This window comes from Leucoraja erinacea, chromosome 2, assembly GCF_028641065.1.
Source record: "Leucoraja erinacea ecotype New England chromosome 2, Leri_hhj_1, whole genome shotgun sequence".
In the NCBI taxonomy this organism is placed as follows: Eukaryota; Metazoa; Chordata; class Chondrichthyes; order Rajiformes; family Rajidae; genus Leucoraja; species Leucoraja erinaceus.
Genome location: NC_073378.1, coordinates 20043600 through 20071194, shown reverse-complemented (window position 1 = coordinate 20071194; position 27595 = coordinate 20043600). Strand labels below are relative to the sequence as shown.

The following is a 27595-nucleotide window of genomic DNA, read 5'->3' as shown; positions in this document are numbered from 1 at the left end:
AATGGAGCGAAGGAAATAGATTTCCTTCGCTCCATAGATGCTGCTGCGCCCGCTGAATTTCTCCAGCATTTTTGTGTACCTTCTGCAGTTCCTTCCTGTGCAAAGGGGGCTGATGCGGCTGCGGGCAAAGCGAGCACCAGGACCAGCGCCTGCCCCGGGATCCGCCAGCACGCCCCGGGGAGGGCAGTTCACGTGACCGGCTGGCGCTGTGTTTACCCGTCGCCCAGCAACCAACCACCCGTCGCCCAGCAACCACCCGTCGCCCAGCAACCACCCGTCGCCCAGCAGCAACCACGGTCCGGAACCCAGAGCCTCTGGGCCCGTCCTAACTCTGCAAAGTGCATCCATCTGAAAGGCTCCCATTGAGTTATTCTTTCTCGGATTTTGTTGTATTTACTGCCGCTAGTAGTTATCGTTTGGTTTCCACTCCTCATCCTGGACCTTCGACGAAGCCTGTGGTGCTGTGCAGCCACTGATTGATGCCGGACGGTTGTCATTCTAGATGGGAGGCATGAATGTGGCCTTCTAGCCACTAAACCACATTTATTGTGTACGTTCTCGACGTAAACCTACCTTAATTCTGCTGGAAAACGTCGTTATTTTTAGGGGGAGAATGAAGCCAGTAAATCAAAGGTGAGAAAAATCACTAATACAAATAGCATTTGGTTTAGTCCCTGGGTTGCAGGTTTTCCAGTTAAATTGCTCTGTAGAACATTATGAATGATTCTTTTTACCTTGATGAATATGAATTAAACTAAAACCGTGTAAATAAGCCTCTTTTAAAACTAGATGAACAGTGTGCCCAGGCATACATCAAACAAGGGGACATGGCTTCAGAATTAAGGGACAGAAGTTTAGGGGTAACATGAGGGGGAACTTCTTTACTTAGAGAGTGGTAGCTGTGTGGAATGAGCTTCCAGTGGAAGTGGTGGCGGCAGGTTCGTTGGTATCATTTAAAAATAAATTGGATAGGCATATGGATATGGAGGGTTATGGTATGAGTGCAGGCAGGTGGGACTAAGGGAAAATAATTGTTCGGACGGACTTGTAGGGCCGAGATGGCCTGTTTCCGTGCTGTAATTGTTATATGGTTATACATCGAGAAAAGATAATTAGATGGATGAAAAATAACGAGTGCAATCTGAAATCAAAACAAATTTCGCTGGAAATATTCAGCTGATCAAATTGTACATGCGGAGAGAGACTGACATGAGGTCATATTTCAGAATCAAGTGAAAAGGCATGATAAGTCTTTCGCCACATAAATTATTTATCCAGATGAGAGCCTTTTCCAGATATAAAACAATGTTAAGTCATCATTAAAAATATCTAAAATGATGCTGATCTGATGAGAGATCTGATTCCTACACTCTTTCAGTGCGGTGGAAGAATCCTGACCTGAAATGTTGATTTCCATTCCCATCCACGCAGTTCCGCCAGCAATTCATATTTTCCTACATTTGAAAGGTGCACTCTGTTAATTTCCCACTTTTGCGATACAAAATGTAATTCCATCCGCACTACGCATTTGTGTTCTCAATTTATCCCAAGAATCAAGAGTGCTTATTAGTCATATGCACTGGATATGGACTGGAGTAATTCCATTTTTATTTGCTGCAGCTGTACAGGCACGTTCGATGCAACGAAAGCAAAAAAAAAAATGGACAATAAATTATGAGTTATTTAGATTTAGGTTTATTATTGACACAAGTACTGAGGTACAATGAAAAGGTTTCAGCAAGTCAGATAATACTATACATAATCTTCAAACCTATGCACAATAGCTAGAGCAAAAGCAAAGGGAAGAAACAGACTGTAAAATATAGTTCTCAGCATCGCAGCGCAGCAGTTTAATTGGCAAAGTCCAATGCCCTCATTGGGGGAGAGATGAATCAGATAGTACCCTAGCATATGGAAGGACCATTCAGAAGCCTGATAAGAGAAGGGGAGACGATGTTCCTGAGTCTGGTTGTGCGTGCTTTCAAGTATCTATCTTCTGAAGGACCGTAGCAGGGAGAAGAAGGAATAACTGGGGTAAGACAAGTTTTTGGTTATGTTTGGCTACTGTTCTGGCAGTGTGAAGCGGTGATGGAGTCAATGGCGGATGTCTGCTGTGTGTGAAGGACTGGGCTAAATCTACAACCCTCTGTGATTTCTTGTGGTCTTGGGCATAACTCTTTCCAAACCAAGCTGTGATGCACTCCGACAGTAGGCTTCTGTGGTGCATCTGTAGAAGTTTGTAAGAGACATTGGAGACATGACACATTTCCTCAGTCTCCTCCGGAAATAGAGTCATTCGTGTGCCTTATTGGTTGTCACATCAATGTGTTTGATTCATGACAAATCTAAGGTAATGTAAAGGAACAAAGCTCTCAACCATTTCCACTTCCACATCATTGATGCTGATTTGGGCATATCACCATGCTTCCTGAAGTCGATAACTAGCTCAATCATCTTGCTGACATTGAGGAAGAAGTTATTGTCTTGACACCATGTCACGAAATTCTCTACCTCCTTCCTATGCTCCATCTCATAATTATTTGTGATTTGGCTCAAATACAGTGGTATTGATTGAGGTCTGTGGGTAAGGATCCAATTGCAGAACAGGGAGCTGATTCTTAGGTCCAGGAGTTTGGAGATGAGTTTGGATGGAATTATGGTTGATAAATCAGTCTAACATAGGATTCTAAGTAAACTGGACCGTGATACTGCAAAAACCAAAGTATATGGAGCAACCAAAGTTCCCAGTGGTTTGGTGCTGAGGTAGGGTTATGCAGGGTGGCTAAGGAATGTCATGGTGGATGGGAGGAAGCTGTTCTTGAACCTAGAGATAATGGTCCTGATGGAAGCAAGGAGAAGAGAGCATGGCCAGGGCGGTGTGGGTCTTTCATGATATGTTACATTTTTGTTCAAGCTAACTTGATTTTTTCATCAACTTGGAGTTTTTGACTCTCTCCACTGCTATCTCATCAAAGTAAATAGGTGCATGGTACGTTAGGTTCCACTACCTAAAGTTAACAATTAGCTCCTTGTTTTTGCTAACGTTGAGAGCAAAATTGTTGTTCTGACTCCACTCAACCTGTCCCGCTGTACCGCAGTCTCTCCAACAATAAAGGTTTACGATGGGAATGGTGGACCATTTCCTGGATGGCAAGAGCCATCTCTCAATGAAAACAAACATTGATGATGACATTCAGCTTTGCCTTTATTGAGCCAGTACAGCGTTTGCCAACAGCGGAATAAGTGTTTGATCATCAAGATCAAGGACAAAGCACAAATTTATGGTCTGCCATGAGCCCTCCTAGATGCTTCTGACATTTGAATTATCTACAGCAGGCATCTCAGGACACTGGCAAAATCCTGACTCTGCAGACTCCACAAAATCCCAATTTACCTGAATAATGTGAATTAACATCCGTGTCCTCTCTCAGGACGACATCCCCAGTACTGAGGCCATAGTTACCTCAGTCAGCTTAATTGAGCAGGTTATGTTATCCGCATGGCCAACACCAGACTCCTGAAGTAGATATCTATGCTGAAAGCCTCCTGAGAAGAAATGCAACATTACTGCCGATTCCTGGGAATCTCTGGCCTTTGACCAGTCAAAGTAGTGAAGGAGCTTTTGTAGAGGTACCTAAACCTTGAGGCACACAGTGGCTCTGCATAAGGATCGGCCTCAACACTTATCTACCTCTGCCCTTCCAGCCACCATTTATTCAATCTGTGAAAGTCTGCAGTTCCCACAATTGACCTAATTAACTACCTCAGAACACATAAAGTTGGAGTGGAAGTGAGGAAGTGTTTTTTTTTTAATTACATTTTTGATTTAAAAATTAAGTGATTTCGAAAAGACTTTCATCGGCTTTTACTTCAAAAGGAGAACTAGGGTATAGCTGATGGCAATTTCTGAGATTGATTTAGGAGTTTGCTAACAGTATCCAATTTAAAACGGACATATGCTATGTATTCACCTTAATTTCAATTGCAAAATCCCATGGCTGTTCGTTCTTTTGTCTGATAGACTGTGCCTGGCACTGATTTGGATGCATCTGGATTGGTCTCACAGCAAACATTCCAGTGAACAACAAGACAAAAACATATTTAGAGAAGAGTTGATACAAAGACATCGGGGGGGGGGCATAAAATTTATTTCAGAAACTGGTATCTTTTCCCAATAACGATGGACTTGTTTATTCAAAGAAACAGAACATATTTACAGGTGCATAGAACTACAATCTGAATTACCTAACATCAGGAAATAGTCAGGAAATGGTATTAGGTAACTTGGGACTGAAGGCAGATAAATTTTTAGTGCCTGACGGTCTGCATCCCAGAGTACTCAAGGGAGGGTGCCCTAGAAACCGTGGATGCATTGGTGATCATTTTCCAATGTTCTCTTGACTGGATCAATTTCTGTGGACTGGAGGATAGCCAATGTAACTCCACTTTTTCAGAAAGGAGGGAGAGAGAAAATGGGGAATTATAGACAGGTAGTGGGGAAGATGCTTGAGTCCACTATTAAAGATGTTATATCAACACATTTGGAAAGCAGTGACAGGATCAGCCAAAATCAGAATGGATTTGTGAAGGGGAAAATATGCTTGACTAATCTTCTGAATTTTTTGAGAATGTAACAAGTAGAATGGATAAGGTAGAGCCAGTGGATATGGTGTATCTGGACTTTCAAAAAGCCTTTGACAAGGCCCCACGCAAGAGATTAGTGTGCAAAATTAGAACACATAGTATTGGGGATACGGTATTGTCATGGATAGAGAACTGGTTGGCAGACAGGAAGCAAAGAGTAGGAATTAACTGGTCCTTTTCAGAATGGCAGACAGTGACTAGTGGGATGTCGCAAGGCTCGGTGCTGGGACTCCAGTTATTTACAATATTCAGTGCATTCAGAAAGTATTCAGACCCCTTCATTTTTTCCACATTTTGTTACGTTACTGCCTTATTTTAAAATGGATTAAATTATTTTATTTTTTTCATCAATCTACACACAATACCCCAGAATGAAGAATTGAAAACAGGTGTCTAGAAATGTTTGCAAAGTAATTAAAAAGAAATAACTGAAATATCACATTTACATAAGTATTCAGCCTCTTTGCTATGACACTCAAAATTGAGCTTAGGTTCATCCTGTTTCCATTAATTATCCTTGAGATGTTTCTACAACTTGATTAGAGTCCAAATTAAAATCGAGTGGTAAATTAAATTGATTGGACATGATTTAGAAAGGCACACACCCGTCTATATAAGGTCCCATAGTTGACAATGCATGTCAGAGCAAAAACCAAGCCATGAAGATGAAGGAATTGTCCGTAGACCTTCAAGACAATATTGCGTCGAGACACAGTTCTGGGGAAGGGTATAAAATAATTTCAGCAGCATTGCAGGTCCCAAAGAGCACAGTGGCCTCTGTCACTCTCAAATGGAAGAACTTTGGAACCACCAGGACTCTTCATAGAGCTGGCTGCCTGGCCAAACTGAGCAATCACAGGAGAAGGGCTTTGGTCAGGGAGGTGACCAAGAACCCGATGGTCACTATGACAAGTCTGTGAGTGTCTTTGAGCGACCCAGCCAGAGCCTGGACATGAATCCGATCGAACATCTCTGGAGGGACCTGAACATAGCTGTGCATCCAACCTGACAGAGCGTGAGAGGCTTTGCAGAGAAGAATGGGAGAATGACCCAAATACAGGTGTGCCAAGCTTGTAGTATCATACCCAACAAGACTTGAGGCTGTAATCGCTGCCATAGGTGCCTCAACAAAGTACTGAGTAAAGGGTCTGAATACTTATGTAAATGTGATGTTTCAGTTATTTCTGTTGTAATACTTTGCAAAAAATTCTAAACACCTGTTTTCGCTTTTCTATTATGGGATATTGTGAGTAGATTGATGATAAAAAAAAATATATATAATCCATTTTAGAATAAGGCTGTAATGTGGAAAAAGTGAAGAGGTCTGAATGCACTGTATATTCACGATTTAGACGAGGGAATTAAATGTGACATCTCCAAATTTGCGGATGACACAAAGCTGGGTGGCAGTATGAGCTGCGAGGAGGATGCTATGAGGCTGCAGGGTGACTTGGATAGGTTGGGTGAATGGGCAGATGCATGGCAGATACAATATCATGTTGATAAATGTGAGGTTATTCACTTTGGTGGCAAGAACAGAAGGCAGATTATTATCAGAATGGTGTCAGATTAGGAAAAGGGAAGGTGCAACAGGACCTGGGTGTGCTTGTACATCAGTCACTGAAAGTAAGCATGCAGTAAAGAAAGCTAATAGCATGTTGGCCTTCATTGCGAGAGGATTTGAGTTTAGTAGCAAGGAGATCCTACGGCAGTTGTACAGAACGCACCTGGAGTATTGTGTGCAATTTTGGTCACCAGGTTAATTCCCGGGATGGCGGGACTGTCATATGATGAAAGAATGGGTCGACCGGGCTTGTATTCACGGGAATTTAGAAGGATGGGCGAGCGGGAATCTTATAGAAACAAATACAATTCTTAAAGGATTGGATAGGCTTCAAAAAATGCAGGAAAAATGTTCCTGATGTTGGGGGAGTCCAGAACCAAGGGTCACAGTTTAAGATTATGTGGTCGGCCATTTAGGACTGAGATGAAGAAAAACCTTTTTACCCAGAGAGATATGAATCTGTGGAGGCAGCGGAGGCCAATTCACTGTATATTTTCAAGAAATTTAAATGTAGCTCCTTGGGATAAAGGAATCAAGGGATATGGGGACAATAGGTGCAGGAGTAGGCCATTCTGCCCTTCGAGCCAGCACTGCCATTCAATGTGATCATGATTGATCATCCACAATCAGTACCCCGTTCCTGCCTTCTACCATTATCCCCTGACTCCGCAATCTTCAAGAGCCATATCTAGCTCTTTCTTGAAAGTATCCAGAGAACCGGCCTCCACCGCCCTCTGAGGCAGAGAATTCCACACTCACAACTCTCTGTGTGAAAAAGTGTTTTGTCATCTCCGTTCTAAATGGCTTACCCCTTATTCTTAAACTGTGGCGTCTGGTTCTGGACTCCCACAACATCAGGAACATGTTTCCTGCCTCTAACGTGTCCAAACCCTTAATAATCTTATATGTTTCAATAAGATACCCTTTCATCCTTCTAAATTCCAGAGTATACAAGCCCAGCCGCTCCATTCTCTCAGCATATGACAGTCCCGCCATCCCGGGAATTAAACTTGTGAACCTACGCTGCACTCCCTTAATAGCGAGAATGTCATTTCTCAAATTAGTGGAGCAAAAGTGCACACAATACTCCAGGTGTGGTCTCATTCGGGCCCTATATAACTGCAGAAGGATTTCTTTGCTCCTATACTCAACTTCTCATGTTATGAAGGCCAACATGCCAGTCGCTTTCTTCACTGCCTGCTGTACCTTCATGCTTACTTTCATTGGCTGATGAACAAGGATCCCCAGATCCCATTGTACTTCCCCTTTTCCCAACATGACACCATTTAGATAATAATCTTCCTTCCTGTTTTTGCTACCAAAGTGGATAACCTCACATTTATCCACATCAAACTGCATCTGCCATGCATCTGCCCACTCCCCCAACCTGTCCAAGTCACCCTGCATTCTCATAGAGCATCCTCCTCACAGTTCACACTGCCACCCAGCTTTGTGTCATCTGCAAATTTGCTAATGTTACTTTGAATCCCTTCATCGAAATCATTGATGTATATTGTAACTGGCTGCGGTCCCAGCACCGAGCCTTGCGGTACCCCACTCGTCACTGCCTGCCATTCTGAAAGGGACCCGTTAATCCCTACTCTACCCCAAATACCATGTGCCCTAATTTTGCCCACTAATCTCCTATGTGGGACCTTATCAAAAGCAGGAATGGGGTACTGATTTTACATGATCAGCCATGATCATATTGAATGGTGGTGCTGGCTCGAAGGGCCGAATGGCCTACTCCTGCACCTCTATTTCTATGTTTCTCTGTTTCTATCAGAGCAGTTACTAATCTTGATTGATCAGAATTACCCAGCCATCTCCATTCTGATTGGGGACAGTGTTGCTACTTCATTCACTATTAATAAAAATATAAAATAAACAGTTACTTTGTTCAAGCCACATTTCGAATAACAAAAGATTGAAACAGTGCTCAATCTTTCCCAATGGAGGTTCCAGAAATAACTTTAAGGACATTTTTGTGAAATACTCTTATGTCAAATAATTTCAACATTCAGATTGGAAGACAAAATGCATCTATGACAATTTATTTATGTATTTCCTCTTTAAAATATATCTTTATTTTTGATTTGACATAGGGTGGGTAAGAAACAAAAGAAGGAAGTTGAGCAATCTCCAAAAGATACAGTAAGTTATAGTTTTAAACATAGACTCTTCAAGTAATCATAAACTGCTGAGTGAAATATTTATTGTGGTGACTATTTAGTTTAACAGGTTTGAAGTAATAGTCACAGTACAGCGAAACAAGCATTTTGGCTTGCCATGTCCACGTCGATAGTCAATTTAGTAGCCATCTGTCCAAATCCCATTTTGCAGGACTTGGTCTGTAACCTACTTTGCCTTGGCAATTCAAGTACATGTCCAGATACTTCTGATACAGAAACAGAGAACACGTCTAGCACATCCAGATTGCACCCATCTTCTGGGTGAAACTCTTCTTCCTCGGATCATCTCTAAATCTCTGGCCTCTGATTTTAAACATCTCAACAATGGGGAAAAGCTCACTGCTATTAATGTCCACCTCCTCCACCTTGGTTTCCTCCACCCCAAAATAAACAAACCCTGTCAATAGACAATATACAATAGGTGCAAGAGGAGGCTCTTTGAGCCAGCGCCACCATTCAATGTGATCATGGCTGAAGGCAATGGCAATCAGTACCCATTTCAATCTAGTTTATCCATATATCTGAAATGTTGCAATGTGGACCGTATCCTGTAAAGGCTCACAAATATAATCATATTATTCTACTAATTTGGCGACTAGAACTACACACATTATTCTAGCTGTGATCTACCCAAAGTTTTATAAAATTGTACCATGATCTCCATTTCCATATATTCTATGCTCTAGCAAATAAAGGAAAAGTTAGTACAAAGGCAAGCATCTCGGTCCAGGTCCTATCCTTATTAGATCTCCCAAAATGCCTCAGCTCGCATCAATCAAGATTCCATCTTCCATTGCTTTGCCCAATTTACCAGTTTATCATTGTTTTTCAGAGACCTAAGTCTATCCACACTATTAACAATGCCACCATTTTTTGTGCGATCGAAAATTTACTGATTATATCTCCTACATTCAAGTTATTAATATGTAGGAAAAAAATTATTAAGGTCTCGGCACTGATCGTTATGGTATAACATTGATTAAAATGTTACAAAATTATAAAATTAACCCTGCATCATTATCCTCTGTATCCTATTAGCTATTGGATCCAATGTAGGATATTCTGGGCTCAAGCCTATTGGACGAGCCTTCAAGATGGGACCGTGTCAATGGCATTACTGGGCCACATACACTATATTATCCATATGGTCCTCACCAATATGTTTTGTTACTTATTCATAAACACAGTCATATTAATCAGATAGGATCTCCCATGAACAAAGCTGCGCTGACTATGGTCAATTAATCCCTGCCTTTCTAAATATGGATTAGTACAATTGCTCAAAGTTTTTTCCAGAACTTCCTGCGAGATCAGACTCACTAGCCAGTATTATCTGGATGCTGCCCTTATTAGACAATAGACAATAGGTGCACGAGTAGGCCATTTGGCCCTTCGAGCCAGCACCGCCATTCAATGTGATCGTGGCTGATCATCCACAATCAGGACCCTGTTTTTGCCTTCTCCCCATATCTCCTGACTCCGCTATTTTTAAGAGCCCTATCTAGCTCTCTCTTGAAAGCATCCAGAGAACCTGCCTCCACCGCCCTCTGAGGCAGAGAATTCCACAGATTCACAACTCTCTGTGAGAAAAAGTGTTTCCTCGTCTCCGTTCTAAATGGCTTACTCCTTCTTCTTTAACTGTGGCCCCTGGTTCTGGACTCCCCCAACATCGGGACCATGTTTCCTGCCTCTAGTGTGTCCAAGCCCTTAACAATCTTATATGTTTCAATGAGATTTCCTCTCATCCTTCTAAACTCCAGAGTGTACAAGCCCAACTGCTCCATTCTCTCAGCATATGACAGTCCCGCCATCCCAGGAATTAATTTTGTAAATCTACACTGCACTCCCTCAATGGCAAGAATGTCCTTCCTCAAATTAGGGGACCAAAAGTGCACACAATACTCCAGGTGTGGTCTCACTAGGGCTCTGTACAACTGCAGAAGGACCTCTTTGCTCCGATATTCGATTCCTCTTGTTATAAAGGCCAACATGCCACTCGCTTTCTTCACTGCCTGCTGTACCTGCATGCTTACTTTCATAGACTGATGTACAAGGACCCCCAGATCCCGCTGTACTTCCCCTTTTCCCAACTTGACGCCATTTAGATAGTAATCTGCCTTCTTGTTTTTGCTACCAAAGTGGATAACCTCACATTTATCCGCATTAAACTACATCTGCCATGCATTTGCCCACTCCCCCAACCTGTCCAAGTCACCCTGCATTCTCATAGCATTAATCTTCTTGATTAATGGCACAAAATCTGCTGCCCTCCAGTTGTCTGGCATTTCATTTGCGGCCACAGTTAAACATCTCCATTAGGACTTTAGCAGACTCTTCCTTTAGTTTCCATAGCAGCCTAGGTTCCGGGTAATCTTGGCTAATACATCCTCCTTAAACATGCTCTCGAATAGCCCTCCCCCTCTCTGAAATCTAAAACCATGCTCCCTTTCTCCTTGAAAGTAAATGTGTGAACGGAAGGCTGGAGTAGGTTGGAGTAGGTAAGGAGAGTGGAAGGTCTCGACCCAAAACGTCACCCATTCCTCCTCTCCAGAGATGCTGCCTGTCCCGCTGAGTTACTCCAGCTTTTTGTGTTTATCCCTTTCTCCTTATTGAATGCTAAATTGGTTGAATGATACCTGAGATCAAGGTATGATGAGCATAAGCTGATATTATGTTTCAATTTCTGTTTTCTGCTAACTCCAAGCACCGGGTAATGTTTTTGCAAAACCAGAAAGCTCAGTTTGTAGTTATTATTTAGAATTAAACAAATTCACAGTCATCGGGAACATTTTTATGTTTCTGAATTGTGTAAACAGCAGGAGACTCAACAGCCATCAAAGGAATCCCCTATTAATTTCCCATGAAAATCCAATTTCCCGTAATTATTCTCAACATTGTTTCTGTTGCTAAGTCAATTTTCATCTAACATATCAGTGCAGTTTAATTTATTTCTAAAACACCTCATGAGGATATTTATTAAAAGCCTAAAAGTTGTACCCACAGGATAGCCTTCATTCTGTTCCATGGTAATTGTTTTAAATAATTGAGCGATGAGCCCATTTTATTCTAAATATATTCTCCTTAATAGCCATGAAAAGATTTTACATTCATACTGTTGGCATCCTAACAAATTATTAAGAACATTTACATTCACAATATGTACATCCAGCAATTTAGTACTAAACTAGATTAAGTGGGACCCGTTGGGTCTCATTCTCACACGGGAGGGCTGGTCCCCCAACGCAATATTCCATCTCTCCACCAATTCCAATATTGGTGGCCAGTGGGGGGGAGGGGGGGGGGGGGGGGGGGTCCGGGTGCTTGTATGGCTGTTGTGGGTCAAAGGGACTGGTTTCCAGAGGTCTAGTATGGATATTGTGGGCCAAATGGATTATTGGACTCACTGTTCAGTCACTCACGGCTGGTGGGCTCACAGTTCACTCACTCACGGCTGGTGGGCTCACAGTTCACTCACTCACGGCTGGTGGGCTCGCAGTTCACTCACTCACGGCTGGTAGGCTCGCAGTTCACTCACTCACGGCTGGTGGGCTCGCAGTTCACTCACTCCCAGCTGGTGGGCTCGCAGTTCACTCACTCATGACTGGTAGACTCACACTTCACTCACTCACGGCTGGTGGGCTCACAGTTCACTCAGTCACGCACCCTCCATCACACACACATAACCTCCATCACACACACACACACACACACACACACACACACACACACACACACACACACACACACACACACACACACACACACACACACACACACACACACACACACACACTCACACACACACACACACACACACACACACACACACACACACACACACACTCCATCACACACACACACACTCACACACACCCCATACACACACACACCCTCACATCTCACACACACACACACACCCTCCATCTCTCTCTCACACACACACACACCCTCCATCTCAGACAAACCCCCCATCTCTCACACCCTCCATCACACACACACCCTCCATCTCACACACACACACACGCACTCCATCACTCTCTCACACACACACACCCTCCACACACCCTCACTCACACACACACACACCCTCCATCACACACACACACCCTCCCGCTCACACACACACACACACACCCTCCATCACACACACACCCTCCATCTCACACACACACACACACATACACCATCTCTCTCTCACACACACACACCCATCTCACACACACACACACACCCTCCATCACACACACACCCTCCATCACACACACACACACACCCTCCATCACACACACACACACACACACACACACACCCTCCATCTCACACACACACACACACACACACACACACACACACACCCTCCATCTCTCACACACACACACACACCCTCCATCTCACACACACACACACACACACCCTCCATCACACACACACCCTCTCACACACACACACACACCCTCCATCACACACACACCCTCCATCTCTCACACACACACACACCCTCCATCTCACACACACACACACACACACACCCCTCCATCTCTCACACACACACACACCCTCCATCTCTCACACACACACACACCCTCCATCTCCCTCTCACACACACACACACATCCTGCATCTCTGGATACTGATTTGGATGATCAGCTATGATCATATTGAATGGCCGTGCAGGCTCGAAGGGCCGAACGGCCTACTCCTGCACCTATTTGCTATGCTTCCATGTTTCTAAAAGAGTAACTCATCACCAGCCTGCATGAATGTGCAATAGTCAATAATCTTGATAATCATCTGAAGTAGAGCATTGAGTTTAAGCAGTGGCACTGCTACTAGAATTAATATTCGTATTCTCCATATCTACATAAAAGTACACATCTACATCTGCAAGGTATGCTATTCGAATGGAAAGTAGCAATTTTGCAAGACTGTGCACCCACTATGTTGTCTATCATCAAGAGAAAGAAGATCACCTAAGTTAGGAAACATCATCACTTTCAAACCTGTGACCAAGTTGCACATCCTCTGCACTGGAGAAAGGTTGCTGTGGCTTCTTCAGTGTTGGATCAATATTCTGGTAGTTTTTGTGAAAATATCTGTATGAAAGCATTAATGCCACACTTTGGTTGTTTGAACAATTGCTCAACATCATATTTCCTGGAAAATTATGAATGAGGAATAAATGAGTACTTGAGCATCCTCCTCCTCCCGTGAACAAAGATGAATTTCATGAGATACCTAAAGAGAAACAAATCATTTAGACAGGGAATTCCAGAGTGTAAGATGGCTGAATGTTGCAATGCTAGTGGTTAGTTAGAAAACTTAGATAAAGTTTAGGGAAAAGCACAAGACGTCAGAGTCGGAGAATTATAAATTTGGGACAGAGAAAAGTAAATGAATAAAACAGAACAACTTCATGAATAGCATGTGGATAAGAATTATGACTTTTTAGTTTGGGGAAATAAGTCACAGTCCAGTGAAGACATCAATGATGGGCACTATGGATATCTTGTGAGACAGGAAGAGTTTTTGACAAACCAGAGTTAATGGAGAATGGGAGGCCAGAAAATGGCTGCTATCTTTGATCAAATCTGTTGATGAAGAAGAAATGTTTGTCCTTTCACAATGGAAGCATTTAGGAACGGAAGGAAGCTGGCGTTTTTTTCAAAGATGAATATTGTGCATATATAATGGACATAATTGAATATAAAGCTCTGCTCGAGAAACTGACTCCTTGTTTGTGTATACTTCGTAATTTAGTGCTGCAGAGGTGGAAGAAAGTATGTTGATGAGAACTAAAAGATCCCATGATCCTTTTTTGAACTTGGCTGGAGAGCAATTTGACATATCACGGATTGATAACCAGTGTGCAAACACAGTGGTGGTTATTGAGAGTTTCCTGGCAATAGCAAGGAAGCTAACCTAACTTTGAGCAATAATCAATTTACCTAAATTGCTCCTTGTATTTCTGGGCACCGTTTTTTATCTGGAGAGAATATTTCACTGTCGTTTTTTGGTTTGAGATAAAATCTTTATACTCTAGGCGGATCTGGGTCTCCGACTCTGGGCTGGGCTGGGTCTCCGACTCTGCGCTGGGCTGGGTCTCTGATGCTGGACTGGGTTGGATTAGATCTCCAACGCTGGGCTGTTGGGACTGAACTGCTTGGGGCTGGGCTGCTTGGGGCTGGGCTGCTTGGGGCTGGGCTGCTTGGGGCTGGGCTGGGCTGCTACGGGTCCCTCCGAAAATTGTGTCCAGTTGGAAACCTCCGTCGGCCATCCTCAGCTCCAGTAAGACACGATGGAGCAGGAAGTGCATACCGTCCCGGGGAGTGACAGGGGAAGAGACTAATCCATGCGCCGCTGACTGGCAGAACAGAGATCAATCTGCGCATGCACGGTTTTTAAGATTTTTTAAACCCCGCTAACTTTTACGACATTCAACCAATCGGAACGAAACTTGGTACACTTGCAGCACAGGAGAACAGTGAGTGAACTGGCAAAAAAATCATAGAGCTATCACAAACCATTTTTTCGCAAATAGAAAGACTACGCAAACCGGAAGATAACAAGATCAGAGTTTTAGTTATGTATGGGTAGATAGAAGATAGATAAAGGAGCCAATGTTATCCAGTAATCATGATTGACTTTGAACTAAGTATAGTTGCTCATGAGTACTATTCTTGACAAAATCATCTTGATATGAATGATATTGCATTAAAAGGGCTATTTAATTTCAATGCTGAATATTAAAATTCACACAAAATATTTGATTTTCTTATGCAGTTTAATTCACTTATTATTGAGAGCAAGAATGTACAGACAGTGGTACTTATGTTGGATTCTCCAGAGGATGACATTTTGCTTAAAGCCTGTGAAGCTATGTACAAATTTACTGAGAAAGGTAAGTTTATTTTCACAGATAAAGTCCTAGAGTCATACAATGTGTAAACAGGCCCTTCGACCCTAGTGGCACAAGCCGGCCAACATGCCCCATCTACACTAGTCCCACCTGCCTGCATTTTTCACGTATCCTTCTAAACATATCCTATTCATGTACCCATCCAAACATTTTTTAAAGGTTGTTATAGTAATGCATCATCTGCCTCCTCTGGAAACTCGTTCCTAAACTCAGGTTCCTATTAAATCTTTCCCCCCCCCCCCTCACCTTAAACCTATGTCCTCTGGTTCTTGATTCCCCTGCTCTGAGCAAAAAACTCTAGGCATTTACTCCATCTATTCCTCTCATGATCATATATCTTTATAAGATCACCCTTCATCCTCCTGCTCTCCAAGGAATAAAATCCTAACCTGCTCAACCTCTCCCTAAAGCTCAGACCCTCGAGTCCTGGAAATATCGTTGTAAATCTTCTCTGCGTCCTTTCCAGCTTAACAACATCTTTCCCACTATCTCCATCTCTCCCCCTTGCCAGATCTCCGACCAGTCTTACTGCCTCAGACTACATTTTATCTCTGTTTGCTATGTTGTTAGCTTCTCCCAGCTAAAAATGATCTATTCTACACTTTCCTTGAGCTCCATCCCCTTTGTCCTATTTTCACATCCCAGATGCATATACCAACCCAATGCCTCTTCCTAATTCTTGACCAGAGCCTCAATTTCTCAAATGTGCCTTAAATTATGTTTATTTCAATCACCTTATTGCCATTTTGATCACAGGGTTTATCATGGCATGCCATTTTTGCATTAATTTTATGGAACAAAATTTAAATATATGTTTTAGTTTGGATATCTTGCTTTTTGTTCAAGGGAAATATATGTGTTTTCTACATGGCATTATAGTGTTTTACGTAAAATGTAGTTTTAAATCAAGATGAAAGGTACTCAGCCTGAAATCTTAATTTTGTTTTTCTCTTTCCAGATTTTACCTAACTTGCTGTGTACCTCCAGCAATTATTATTTTATTTCAGATTTTCAGCATCTACCTAGTTTTGGTCTAAAATCTATATCCACTGGGATAATGCAATAGCTAAAAACAATGAAAAGTGGAAGCATTCCGTCTTGCAAATGAATGAATTGCATAATAATCACATTTTATTTGGAAAATGTATTTAACTTCATTACTATTTTGTTGCTGCATGTTTTTTTCAGTTGTAGATGATTTATATTGAAATGCGTAGGGTGTAAAGGAGGGCACAATGATATTTGGTTGTAACCAACCAGACCAATCGAAAGGAGAGTGGATGTGGTGCGTTTGGATTTGCAGAACACTTTTTAAAAGGTTTCATTGTGAAGTTGGTAAACAAGGTTGGAGCATGTGGAATTGTCAGTAATATACTGAAATTGATTTTGAAATGGAAGATAAGAATTAATCATGGACAGAGTCAAAGAATGGAAATAAAATGATCATTTTCAGGTTGGCATATTGTGATTACTGGAGCCACTGCAAGGATCAGTAGTTGGTCCACAGATTTTACCACCTTTATCTCTGGAATGGCTGAGGTGACAAATGGTAATTGCTCAAGGTTCGCTGACAGTACTATACCTGGTGAGATTGTCACTAGGAAGGAGGGTAATAGAAGGTTCAAGGAGATCTGGAGAAGCTGACGGAGAGGGCAAAAACATGGCAGATGGAATATAATGCTGCAAAATACCTTTTTAAAAAAAGGATTTGAGAGAATTTCCCAATGATGGTTACCGACCACCAGATTGGTCAGTGGGGGCGCTGTGAGCCGGCTGCCCTGCCAGCAGTGTTAGTCATTTTCTACTTTTTTGTTTTTTTTAGTGTGTCCCAATGTATGTTTTAATGTTTCTCGGTGTATCTTGTGTTGGGGGGTGGTGCCGCCTCCCTCGCGGCCTAACACAGAGGATCGTTGTGGCCTTCATCGTGGAGCGGGCAAGCCCTTGCCGGGGGTCGCCAGAAGGGAGCGCTCCGATTGCTGGCCCGCAGCAGCCTAAAGCTGCGGTCTGCGGAGCTCCAGCTGGCGCGGCGTCCGGAGCCTGTGATCCCTCGTTGGGGACCCCGGAGGAGAAGAGCTCCGACTGCCAGCCTGCAGCCTACAACATCTTTTGAAGCCGCGGTCTGCGGTGCTTCTAACTGCGGCTCGGCGGGGACTTTAGATCTTCGAACGCCGGCCTGCGGTCTACACCATCTTGAAGCCGCGGTCTCCGGTAGGGAAGCACCGATTCGGGACTTCCTTGTCTGTACACCTGGCTGGCCGCAGCGGCGACTGCGGAGGTTGGTGGTTCCGACCATGGGGGGAAAGCGGAGGAGGACTGACTAAACTTTGTTCCCTCCTCCACAGTGATGAATGATGTGGTGGATGTTTGTGTTACATTTTTTATTTGTTTATTGTGTGTTTGTTTTTATTGTATCGCTGCTGGCAAGTTCATTTCACTGCTCTTTACTGTGCACGTGACGAATGGATCTGACTATTGACTATTGAGACTATGATGTTTACGTAATGTGTTTCTTAATTATTTGGGAATGGTTTATTGTTTTATTAAAACATGTTTTAAGTATTCTTAGTTGTTGTTAATTATTTCATAAATAACCTATCTAATCGATTTATTTAATTTTGATTAGTTTTTGATTGTTTCTGAATGTCAGAAATATATAAAACGTAATTGAGTTTGACGGAGAGCTAAGCTAGGATGGTGCTTTGTTACCTCTCATGGCCGCCATAGAGTCTCAAGAGTGGAGCATCCATAGTCATTCAGGGAACTGCTGTGAGCGAGATCAGGTGTAGTTGATGGGCCCCCATGAGTTGTTTCAGCCCACTATACTATAATTAAGTTAGTAGAATTAATTTATTTATAACATATACAGTCAAAGGATTAGTGAAGAATGTTTATCATTGAAGATATTGTGTTTCGTCACAGGGGATGAAAACAAGCTGACTCTCCTCACACTTGGAGCGATTCCAAAACTGACTAGATTAATAGCTCATGAAGATAAGCAAATCCACAAGTATGCCACAATGACAATTGGAGTGATGGCCACTCATAGTAAGTATATGTAATTAGTTTTAATAATTTTGCCAAAAGATAAAATAAAAACCAAAGCCCAAGACTGAAAAGGTTAAGGAAAAGTACAACAAAAGATTAAAAATTTCTGTCAATATTGATAACGTCACATAAAACTACAAAGATTGTGATTAACAGCAGATCATATTTGGTGGATGCAAACCCAATTATTTGTTTCCGGCAGGATTTTAGATCAAGGAGAAGAGATCAAAAGAAAATTTAGGTGCTTACAGTATCAATGTTACAAAATTTTGAGATTTTAAAAATCAAGTCTGCAATTTATCCCATCAGATAAAGCATAAAAAGAAGTTTGATTTGATACCTAATTCACTTTCATATGTTCAGCATTAAAAAAAGTTATGGTCATTTTCAGACTTGGAAATTAGCATCTTGTTCCCTACTGCTTTTCCATTGACTTAACACAAAAGCTGTGATCGAGGACAGCCAAAAGCCCATAGATTTCTTAAAAATTAAGAGAACTGAATGAAATTTTCGGTTATTATAGATTGAAGCATTCTGAAACAAATATAAAACATCTTACTTGAATGACCTGAAATTAAAGCATATAATTAGTTTGTTACCTAATTGTAGCTAATTACAAAATTGACCGTTGTGACGGAAATAGTAATAAACACCCAGACTGCCTTGAAAATTCAAAAATGTGATATTCTCAAGATCAGAACTTTAATATTATTGTATTATATGCTGTAAATCCGTAACAGATAGGTAAATGAATTACAGTTTCCAGCTATAGACCAAGTCTTTATGGAAAAGATCAGTTGCTAGCTGGTATATTGGCATATCATAATCAGTAGCATCATCATACTCCTCAGATTGTAACCAACAAGCGACTATGTACACCTTGTTATTCCTCAACTTTTCAATTTTGGCATTGTAAACTACGAGTTTTTTGCTCTTCAAACCACGCATGACATGCCTTTCTGCCCGCTACTTTCCCATTAAGAATGTCCTGTAGAATCATCACATTTGGAGTAGTCCAAATTCAGATAATCTCTGCGAATGCTGTCTAAATCAGTCTCTTTTGCTGGGCATTTGGATTGACAATTTTGCATTTCTTCTTCAATGAATCTGTTTAAAATGTAAAGGAAAAAAAAACATTGAACAGCGTTAACAGAAACAAGTTATTATTTGCAGTTTTAGGAAAAAAGGTAGAAATTCTTGAGGGGTTGGACAGGCTAGATGCAGGAAGATTATTCCAGATGTTGGGGAAGTCCAGAACAAGGGGTCACAGTTTAAGGGTAAGAGGGAAGTCTTTTAGGACCGAGATGAGAAAATCATTTTTTACAGAGAGTGGTGAATCTGTGGAATTCTCTGCCACAGAAGGTAGTTGAGGCCAGTTCATTGGCTATATTTAAGAGGGAGTTAGATGTGGCCCTTGTGGCTAAAGGGATGGGATACTGAGTTGGATGATCAGCCATGATCATATCGAATGACGGTGCAGGCTCGAAGGGCCGAATGGCCTACTCCTGCACCTACTTTCTATGTTTCTAAATGATAAAGTTAAACGCTAAAACAAATGGTAAAAACTGTAATTTGCCCTTAGTCTGTAGATGAGTGTGAAATCAGTGGGAAATTGGGAGAAAAAAATAGGTTTAGTAAAGGATTAATGGTGGTTAAAGGCCGGCTCAGACTTTGTGTGCCAAAAAGTCTGTTATCATGTTGTAAGCCACACATGGTTCTAAATGAAGGTACATCGAGTTAGTACGAATGTGGTGCCAAGGTTGGAGATCTGGCACAATCTTAATGAATAGTGGAACAGACACAAGCGACAGAATGGCTAATTCAGGCTTCTATTTTCTTGTTTTTGTAATTTCTCCATGTTGATGTTTTCATCGTTTTTCAGGTGAAGTTCGAAAATCACTGAGGCAACTAGATTTCCTACCATCAATTATCACATGTCTAGCTCCAGATGGTAATTTGATGTTCTATTTGTATGCCAAGGAATTTATAAACAAACTTTCTCTCATAAGACTGACTAATATCATTTGCGTAAGATGCATTGAATTTTATCCTAGTGGTTGCTTCTGTGATTAGTTTGCCATCCTCTCCAAAGTTTCAATGAATATATTTTTGTTATTTTTCAAATCTCTATTTTTAACATCCCTCTCACTGATCCCAGTGACACTACAGTAGCTGAACTGAATCCATTTATTCCATCTCGTTTTCATTGTTTAGTTAATCCTTATGCATAGTAATATATTAGCTCGAATAATTTGAGCTCTTACTTTGTGGAATAACATAGAAACATAGAAAATAGGTGCAGGAGTAGGCCATTCGACCTTTGAGCTAGCATCGCCATTCAATATGCTCATGGCTGATCATCCAAAATCAGTTCCTGTTTTTTCCCCATATCCCTAGATTTCATTAGCTCGAAGAGGTAAATCTAACTCTCTTGAAAACATCCAGTGGATTGGCCTCCACTGCTTCTGTGGCAGAGAATTCCACAGATTCACAACTCTCTGGGTGAAAACGTTTTTCCTCATCTCAGTCCTAAATGACCTACCCCTTATTCTTCAACTGTGACCCCTGGTTCTGGATTCCCCCCCCAACATTGGGAACATGTTTCCTGCATCTAGCCGGTCCAATCCTTTAAGAATTTTAGATGTTTCTATAAGATATCCTCTCATCCTTCTAAACCTGTTGACAGCCTTTATAAAATCCAAAAACATTACACATACTGCTTCTACTTTTGGGCAAATGGTTGCCAAAGGCTTCCACAAAGAGCTTTTATTCATCTCAAATATCTAGGTTTGTCGCAGAATAATTTATTGGAATTAATTACCTGATTAATCAATTGCTCCTTTTGACTCCAGGTGTGTAGAATGGGCTCTAGATGAAGTTTAGTTTCTCTATCAAAAATCCCATCTTTCCCTGTTTTGTTAGATGAGTTAATTTCATCAGTTGATTATTAGATGGGCAGCATTCATGATCTTATGCCTCTGACAGAAATTCTGCTCCATTGCTAGGGGCGAACCAGACCTTTTGCAACAATATCTCGACGTCAAGCTTTCTATCAAATACAACTTATCTCGTTCAACTCGACGTCAAGCTTTCTATCAAATACAACTAAATTTATCTCAATAGCATTGCCCTTCTGTCTTCTCAGAGATCAAATGCCATGGAAAACCTTTGAATGTCATTTCAAAATCCATTTTCTTCAGAGTTCAATTTGATGGCTTCTTGTGTGATCCAGCCTGAATAAATGGGAAGTGTGAAATTGTCCATTTTGGACCTAAGGAATACAAATTTGCAGTTTTCTTTAGATAATGAGGAGCTCACAATTGTCAGGAGTACTTGATTCCACTTTGGCTGTTCCAGTTTTGAAAGGATTTCACAAATAGATAAAAAGCAACTTCCTCTGGTAGAATCAGGGACAAAATTAAACACTAAGCTTTCCAGGGGCAGGATCACAAAGAAAATAGATCTAACATTCCTATGGTCATAATCTTTGATGTTACTGCTTTTAATACTATTCTGTACAATAGGCCATTGATCAACCCTCTAAACCGATGCCACAACAGCTTCCTTTAAAAAAAAACACTCCCTCCCAGTTCCCTATACTCGCTGATTTATAATGGGTCCGTCCCTAAAGTCTTTCAATTTATGATTCATTGCTGCATATAAATATACCCCCCCCCCCATCTGATAAATCCTCCCCCCAGTTGCAAGTACCATCTTGTTCTCAAAATCCAGTCCATTATATTTTAACATTCCCCATGAAATATCTATACTAGATGTTAAAATGCTAAATGCTGATGCTTTGCGCTAATATGGAAACTTATCTCCCTCCAAGTACAAAATTTAAGCTCATAATAATGGTATTATTCACAGGTAAACTGGATCTGAATCATGTGTGATGTATTGCTGTTCGATTTAGTCTCCCCCTAGTCACTGTTTTGTAAAAGATGACCTGATAGCAATACCTCCTTTTAGAATCTTGAAAGGAAATTTTTAGCAGAGACTTTCATAACCGTGTGAAATCTGTACTTTTTAAAGATCTTTGTATTTTTTGCATCAACAACAATCTGTGACACTTTGAACTGTGGGACTAAGGCAGACGAAGGAGGAAAGACTAAGAGATTTGTTTTTTTCCCCTTCACCATAGAAGATGTTGTTGTTCAGGAGCTTGCTACATTGTGCCTAGCCTCCATGTCCATCGATTACACCAGTAAAATAGACATTTTCGAAAAAGGTGGGTTGGGACCACTCGTTAGTCTTCTTTCAAGCCCTGATCCAGATGTTCAGAAGAACTCCATTGAGTGCATCTCAAATTTAATTCAGGTAGTGTATCTATTTTACTATTTACAATTAAAATATATTTTGAGACTTAATGCTGTAATACTGACTTCTTAAATTCTACAACTAGCAATTTACAGAGGGATATTTACTAGTCAACAAAATAGAGAGAGTACAGAGGAGATTTACTAGAATATTGCCTGGGTTTCAGCAACTAAGTTACAGAGAAAGGTTGAACAAGTTAGGGCTTTATTCTTTGGAGCGCAGAAGGTTAATGGGGGACTTGATAGAGGTTTTTAAAATGATGAGAGGGATAGACAGAGTTGACGTGGAAAAGCTTTTCCCACTGAGAGTAGGGAAGATTCAAACAAGGGGACATGACATGAGAATTAAGGGACTGAAGTTTAGGGGTAACATGAGGGGGAACTTCTTTACTCAGAGAGTGGTAGCTGTGTGGAATGAGCTTCCAGTGAAGGTGGTGGAGGCAGGTTCGTTTTTATCATTTAAAAATAAATTGGATAGTTATATGGATGGGAAGGGAATGGAGGGTTATGGTCTGAGCGCAGGTATATGGGACTAGGGGAGATTATGTGTTCGGCACGGACTAGAAGGGTCGAGATGGCCTGTTTCCGTGCTGTAAATTGTTATATGGTTATATGGTTATATGATAACCTGCATGTCCTTGGCATGTGGGAGGAAATTCAGATTCATGGACAGCTCCCAGCTATCAGGGAACTAAGCTAAAACTGAAGCACCCAGAGGAAACCTACATGGTCACAGGGAGAACGTACAAACTCCACACACTTGGCACCCAAGGTCAGAATCAAACCTGCTGTCTCTGGCCCTGTGAAACTGCAGCTCGACCACCAGCACCACTGTGCCACCCTGTCACAAGATTGTTATTCTAATTGTTTAAATATAGGCTCAAATAAAGCCAATTTGAATCGATCAATCAACTTTTATAGGCATCTTGCAAAGCAACAGTTGTACAGTGCAAAATGAGAAGACGTTTCCCAGGGAATACCGGAGCATCGCACATAAAACTTAAACATTTCACACATAAAATAAAAACAATAAAAACAATCCAGTCCCTGATAGTTAAAAAGTGCAGGTAAAAACAGCAACATTAAAATACAAGTAAAAACAGTCATAAAATGTCCAGGGCAGCTGATTTAAGTGGCCAGTGCCAGAGTTATTAAATTGTCAGTGCAAAAGCAGCAGAATCAGGTGGAGTGACTGTTTAGCAGCCTCACAGTCTGTGGAAGGAAGCTGTTTAGCAGTCTGGTTGTCTGGGTTTTGATACTATGGTATCTCTTGCCTGATGGCAGGAGATCCAGATGTATTTGGAGGGGGTGCAGTTGTGAAATGCTTGCATGCTCTTCATGCATAGTTTTTTTTTCAATCATAAATTAAAACTGCCAAACTATTGAACTCTATTTGTCATTTGACCATATATTTTAGGAAGTTCTGGTTCGTGCTGCATTTACTGAAATGACTGGAATTATTCCTCTGTTGGATCTATTGAGCTCTGAATATCCTGTCATTCAGCACTTGACATTGCAGACCCTGATAACCATGTCCAGGGATTCGGACAGCAGAACGGCACTGTTTCAGAATGAAGGCCATGAAAACTTCCTACGAGTTCTTGACAACCCGGTAATAAATCTATGCGGTAACTTTTTGTCAGTTATGTTTAAGATAAATATGTAATGTTTAATCCGACTGTATGAAGAAGCAAAGAAACTGCAGATATTGGTTTATACCAAAGTGCTGGAGTAACTCAGTGGGTCAGACAGGATATCTGGAGAAAAGGGTAAGGGTGATGTTTTGGGTGGGAACCCTTATTCAGACTGAAAGTAGAGGGTGGGGGGAGGTGAAGTGCTGGAGGCGAGAAAAGACCAGGACCAATCAGGGTCAGCCACGACTGACCTCAGGCCTGGACTGTCCGTTGTTGGCTAGGGAAAGCGTGATCTCAAGACAAACAATGTAGAGAACTGGCGTAGGTACAAATGACTAGGGAGGAGGAAGGCAGCAAGGAGGGAGGGGCGAGGGGAGGGGAGAATGAGATGAAGTTACTTAAAATGAGAGAATTTGATGTTCATCCTGCTGGGTTGTACGCTGCCCAAGTGAAATATCTGCTCCCTCGACTCTATCCAGGAGCCCCAACAGTCCTGTTTCAGGTTATCCTTTCAGGTTAGACAGGTTCACAGATACCTCCTCTAACCTCATTTACTGCGTCCAGTATTCCCGATATGGGCTCCTGTACATTAGCAAGACCAAACGTAGACTTGGCGACTGTTTTGCTGAACACTTACATTCGGTCCGCAAAGACCTACAGGATCTATCGATTGTCAACCAATTCAACTCCCCTTCCCATTCCTGTACTGACCTTTCTGTCCTGGGCCTCCCCCATTCCCAGATTGAGACAACATGCAAATAGGAGGAACAGCTTACAACCCAGCAATATGACCATTGAATTCTCTCTTTTTAAGTAGCTTCATATCATAATCCCCTCCCCTCCTTGCCCCGATCCTCTCCCCTAGTCGTTTTCACTGTCCCACAGTTCTCCACCTTATTTTTCTTGAGATCACACCTTTCCGAGCTAATGATGGACGTACCAGGCACCTCCCTACCTGAGGTCATTTGTGGTTGGCCCTGAATTGTCCAGGACCTCATCTCCAGCTTTTCACCTCTTTCCCCCCCCCCCCTTCTCACCACCTACATTCAGTCTGAAGGAGGGTTTCACCGAAATATCACCCATCCTTCATCACCAGATATGCTGCCTGGCCCACTGAGTTACTCTAGCACTTTGTGACCATCTTTGTTAATGATTTGGTGTAGTCATGAAAATAGTCTCATTTTGTGTGCAGTTTTGGTCCCTTATTTTGAGGAAGGATATTCTGGCTATTGAGGGAGCGCAGCGTAGGTTTACAATGTTAATTCCCAGGATGGCGGGACTGTCATATGCTGAGAGAATGGAGCAGCTGGGCTTGTATACTGAGTTTAGAAGGATGAGAGGGATCTTATTGAAACATAAGATTATTAAGGGTTTGGACACGCTCGAGGCAGGAAACGTGTTCCCGATGTTGGGGGAAGTCCAGTACCGGGGCCACAGTTTAGGAATAAGGGGTAAGCCATTTAGAACGGAGATGAGGAAACACTTTTTCACACAGAGAGTTGTGAGTTTGTGGAATTCTCTGCCTCAGAGGGTGGTGGAGGCCGGTTCTCTGGATACTTTCAAAAGAGACCTAGAAAGGGCTCTTAAAAATATCGGAGTCAGGGGATATGGGGAGAAGGCAGGAACGGGGTACTGATTGGGGATGATCAGCCATGATCACATTGAATGGTGGTGCTGGCTTGAAGGGCCGAATGGCCTACTCCTGCACCTATTATCTATTATCCAACACCTCCCTATATCTCAAGCCCTCAAGCCCGAAACATGTTGTTGAACCTCTTCTGCACCATTTCTAATTTAGTAACATTCTGTAGCTGGGCGACTAGAACTGCACACAGTGTGGCTTCACAAACAACTTGTACAGTTACTTTGCTATAACTATCAGGTTCTTGAATTAACCCACATAACTGTATGACTGGCTCTCTGAAATAACTTGATTTTTGATACATTGGACTGGAATGTTAGGCTCTGTAAGTAAGCCACTCTAACTGAAATAAGATATTTTTCTCACATGCTTATGTGTACCATGTTATTGAAGCATTTAAATATAGCTCACTGTGCTAATTATTTATTCTGGTGGATGCCAGCTCACTGGCTACTTCTCATAATTAGCGAGTACAATATTTAGTGAGTACAATTCCAATTTATTTCCACTTACAGATGATTATTGTTTTTGCTAGAGTTTACTCTGCATGATTCGATGTTCTATTATTCGGAGACCAAATAAAAAATTTACAAAGTTGTAAATAAAATAGCTTTGATAATTTATATATTACAATTTTGTACAGCTGAAATTCTAATTTATTTCTATGTGATTTCATTAAAATTATTTTTCTCAACTTAGGAACTTACTGATCTTCATACAGACATTTTGCAAGTGCTGGCAAATTGTCTGGAAGAGCCAGATAACGTAATGTATATCCGTCAATCGGGAGCCCTGGAAAGGTTTTTATTATTTGTCACCTCATCCATTCATCCAGAGGCCCAGAAGCATGCAGCTAAAGCAATAGCACGATCAGCTCGTAACAGTATGTCAGAGAATTGAATTTCACAAGATATAGATATTAAAATGCAGTACCTAAAATTAGTAATCTTAAGTAAACGTTAGTTATTAAAATTTTTCAGGTATCTTGCTTAACATTATTTATGTATATTTTAGTTTACATTATATATTACTAGATTTTCTTCAAACACTGAATGAAAGATGTCAAAGTCATAAACATTTGCAAGTTCTCCGTTCAGTTCACATTAACCAACCTGATCTCCCGGTGCCTCAGCACTTCAACTCCCCCTCCCATTCCGAATCCGACCTTTCTGCCCTGGGCCTCCTCCATGGCCAGAGTGAGTCCCACTGCAAATTGGAGGAGCAGCATCTCATTATTTCGCTTGGGCAGTTGACACCCCAGTCGTATGAACATTGACCTCCAATTTCAGGTAGTCCTTGCTTTCTCCTTCCATCCCCTCCCCTTCTCAGCTCTCCAACAGCCTACTGTCTCCGCCTCTTCCTTTCTTCCTCCCGCGCCCCCCCCCCCCACATCAGTCTAAAGAAGGGTCTAAACCCTAAACGTCAACTATTCCTTCGCTCCATAGATGCTGCCTCACCCGCTGAGTTTCTCCAGCATTTTTGTCTACCTTTGATTTTTCCAGCACTTGCAGTTCTTTCTTTAACATTTGCAAGTTTGGCCTTGCAAGTATCACGGGTTGTATTTGTAACAGTCCTTTGAATTGAAATAACAATCCCAGTCCTCATCTTCAACATTCGTAGTTCTCCTTCCCGCTGACCC

General features: G+C 41.7%; 1 protein-coding gene across 4 annotated transcripts in view; it reads left to right on the top strand.

Annotated features, from left to right (window-relative positions):
• Nucleotides 1–297: 297 nt before the first annotated feature.
• The window catches only part of armc3 (armadillo repeat containing 3), a 77325-nt gene continuing 50027 nt past the window's right edge, over nucleotides 298–27595 (top strand). For 2 of the 4 annotated variants that reach the window (XM_055652489.1, XM_055652467.1), the window contains exons 1-8: nucleotides 298–633; nucleotides 8314–8362; nucleotides 15181–15298; nucleotides 18236–18361; nucleotides 20244–20312; nucleotides 22506–22681; nucleotides 24098–24292; nucleotides 26656–26839. In XM_055652489.1, coding sequence (XP_055508464.1) covers nucleotides 614–633; nucleotides 8314–8362; nucleotides 15181–15298; nucleotides 18236–18361; nucleotides 20244–20312; nucleotides 22506–22681; nucleotides 24098–24292; nucleotides 26656–26839 — 937 coding nt within the window. In that variant the 5' untranslated portion in view covers nucleotides 298–613. The remainder of the gene's footprint in view (nucleotides 634–8313; nucleotides 8363–15180; nucleotides 15299–18235; nucleotides 18362–20243; nucleotides 20313–22505; nucleotides 22682–24097; nucleotides 24293–26655; nucleotides 26840–27595) is intronic. The other 2 variants (XM_055652483.1, XM_055652476.1) reach the window with 2 other exon arrangements.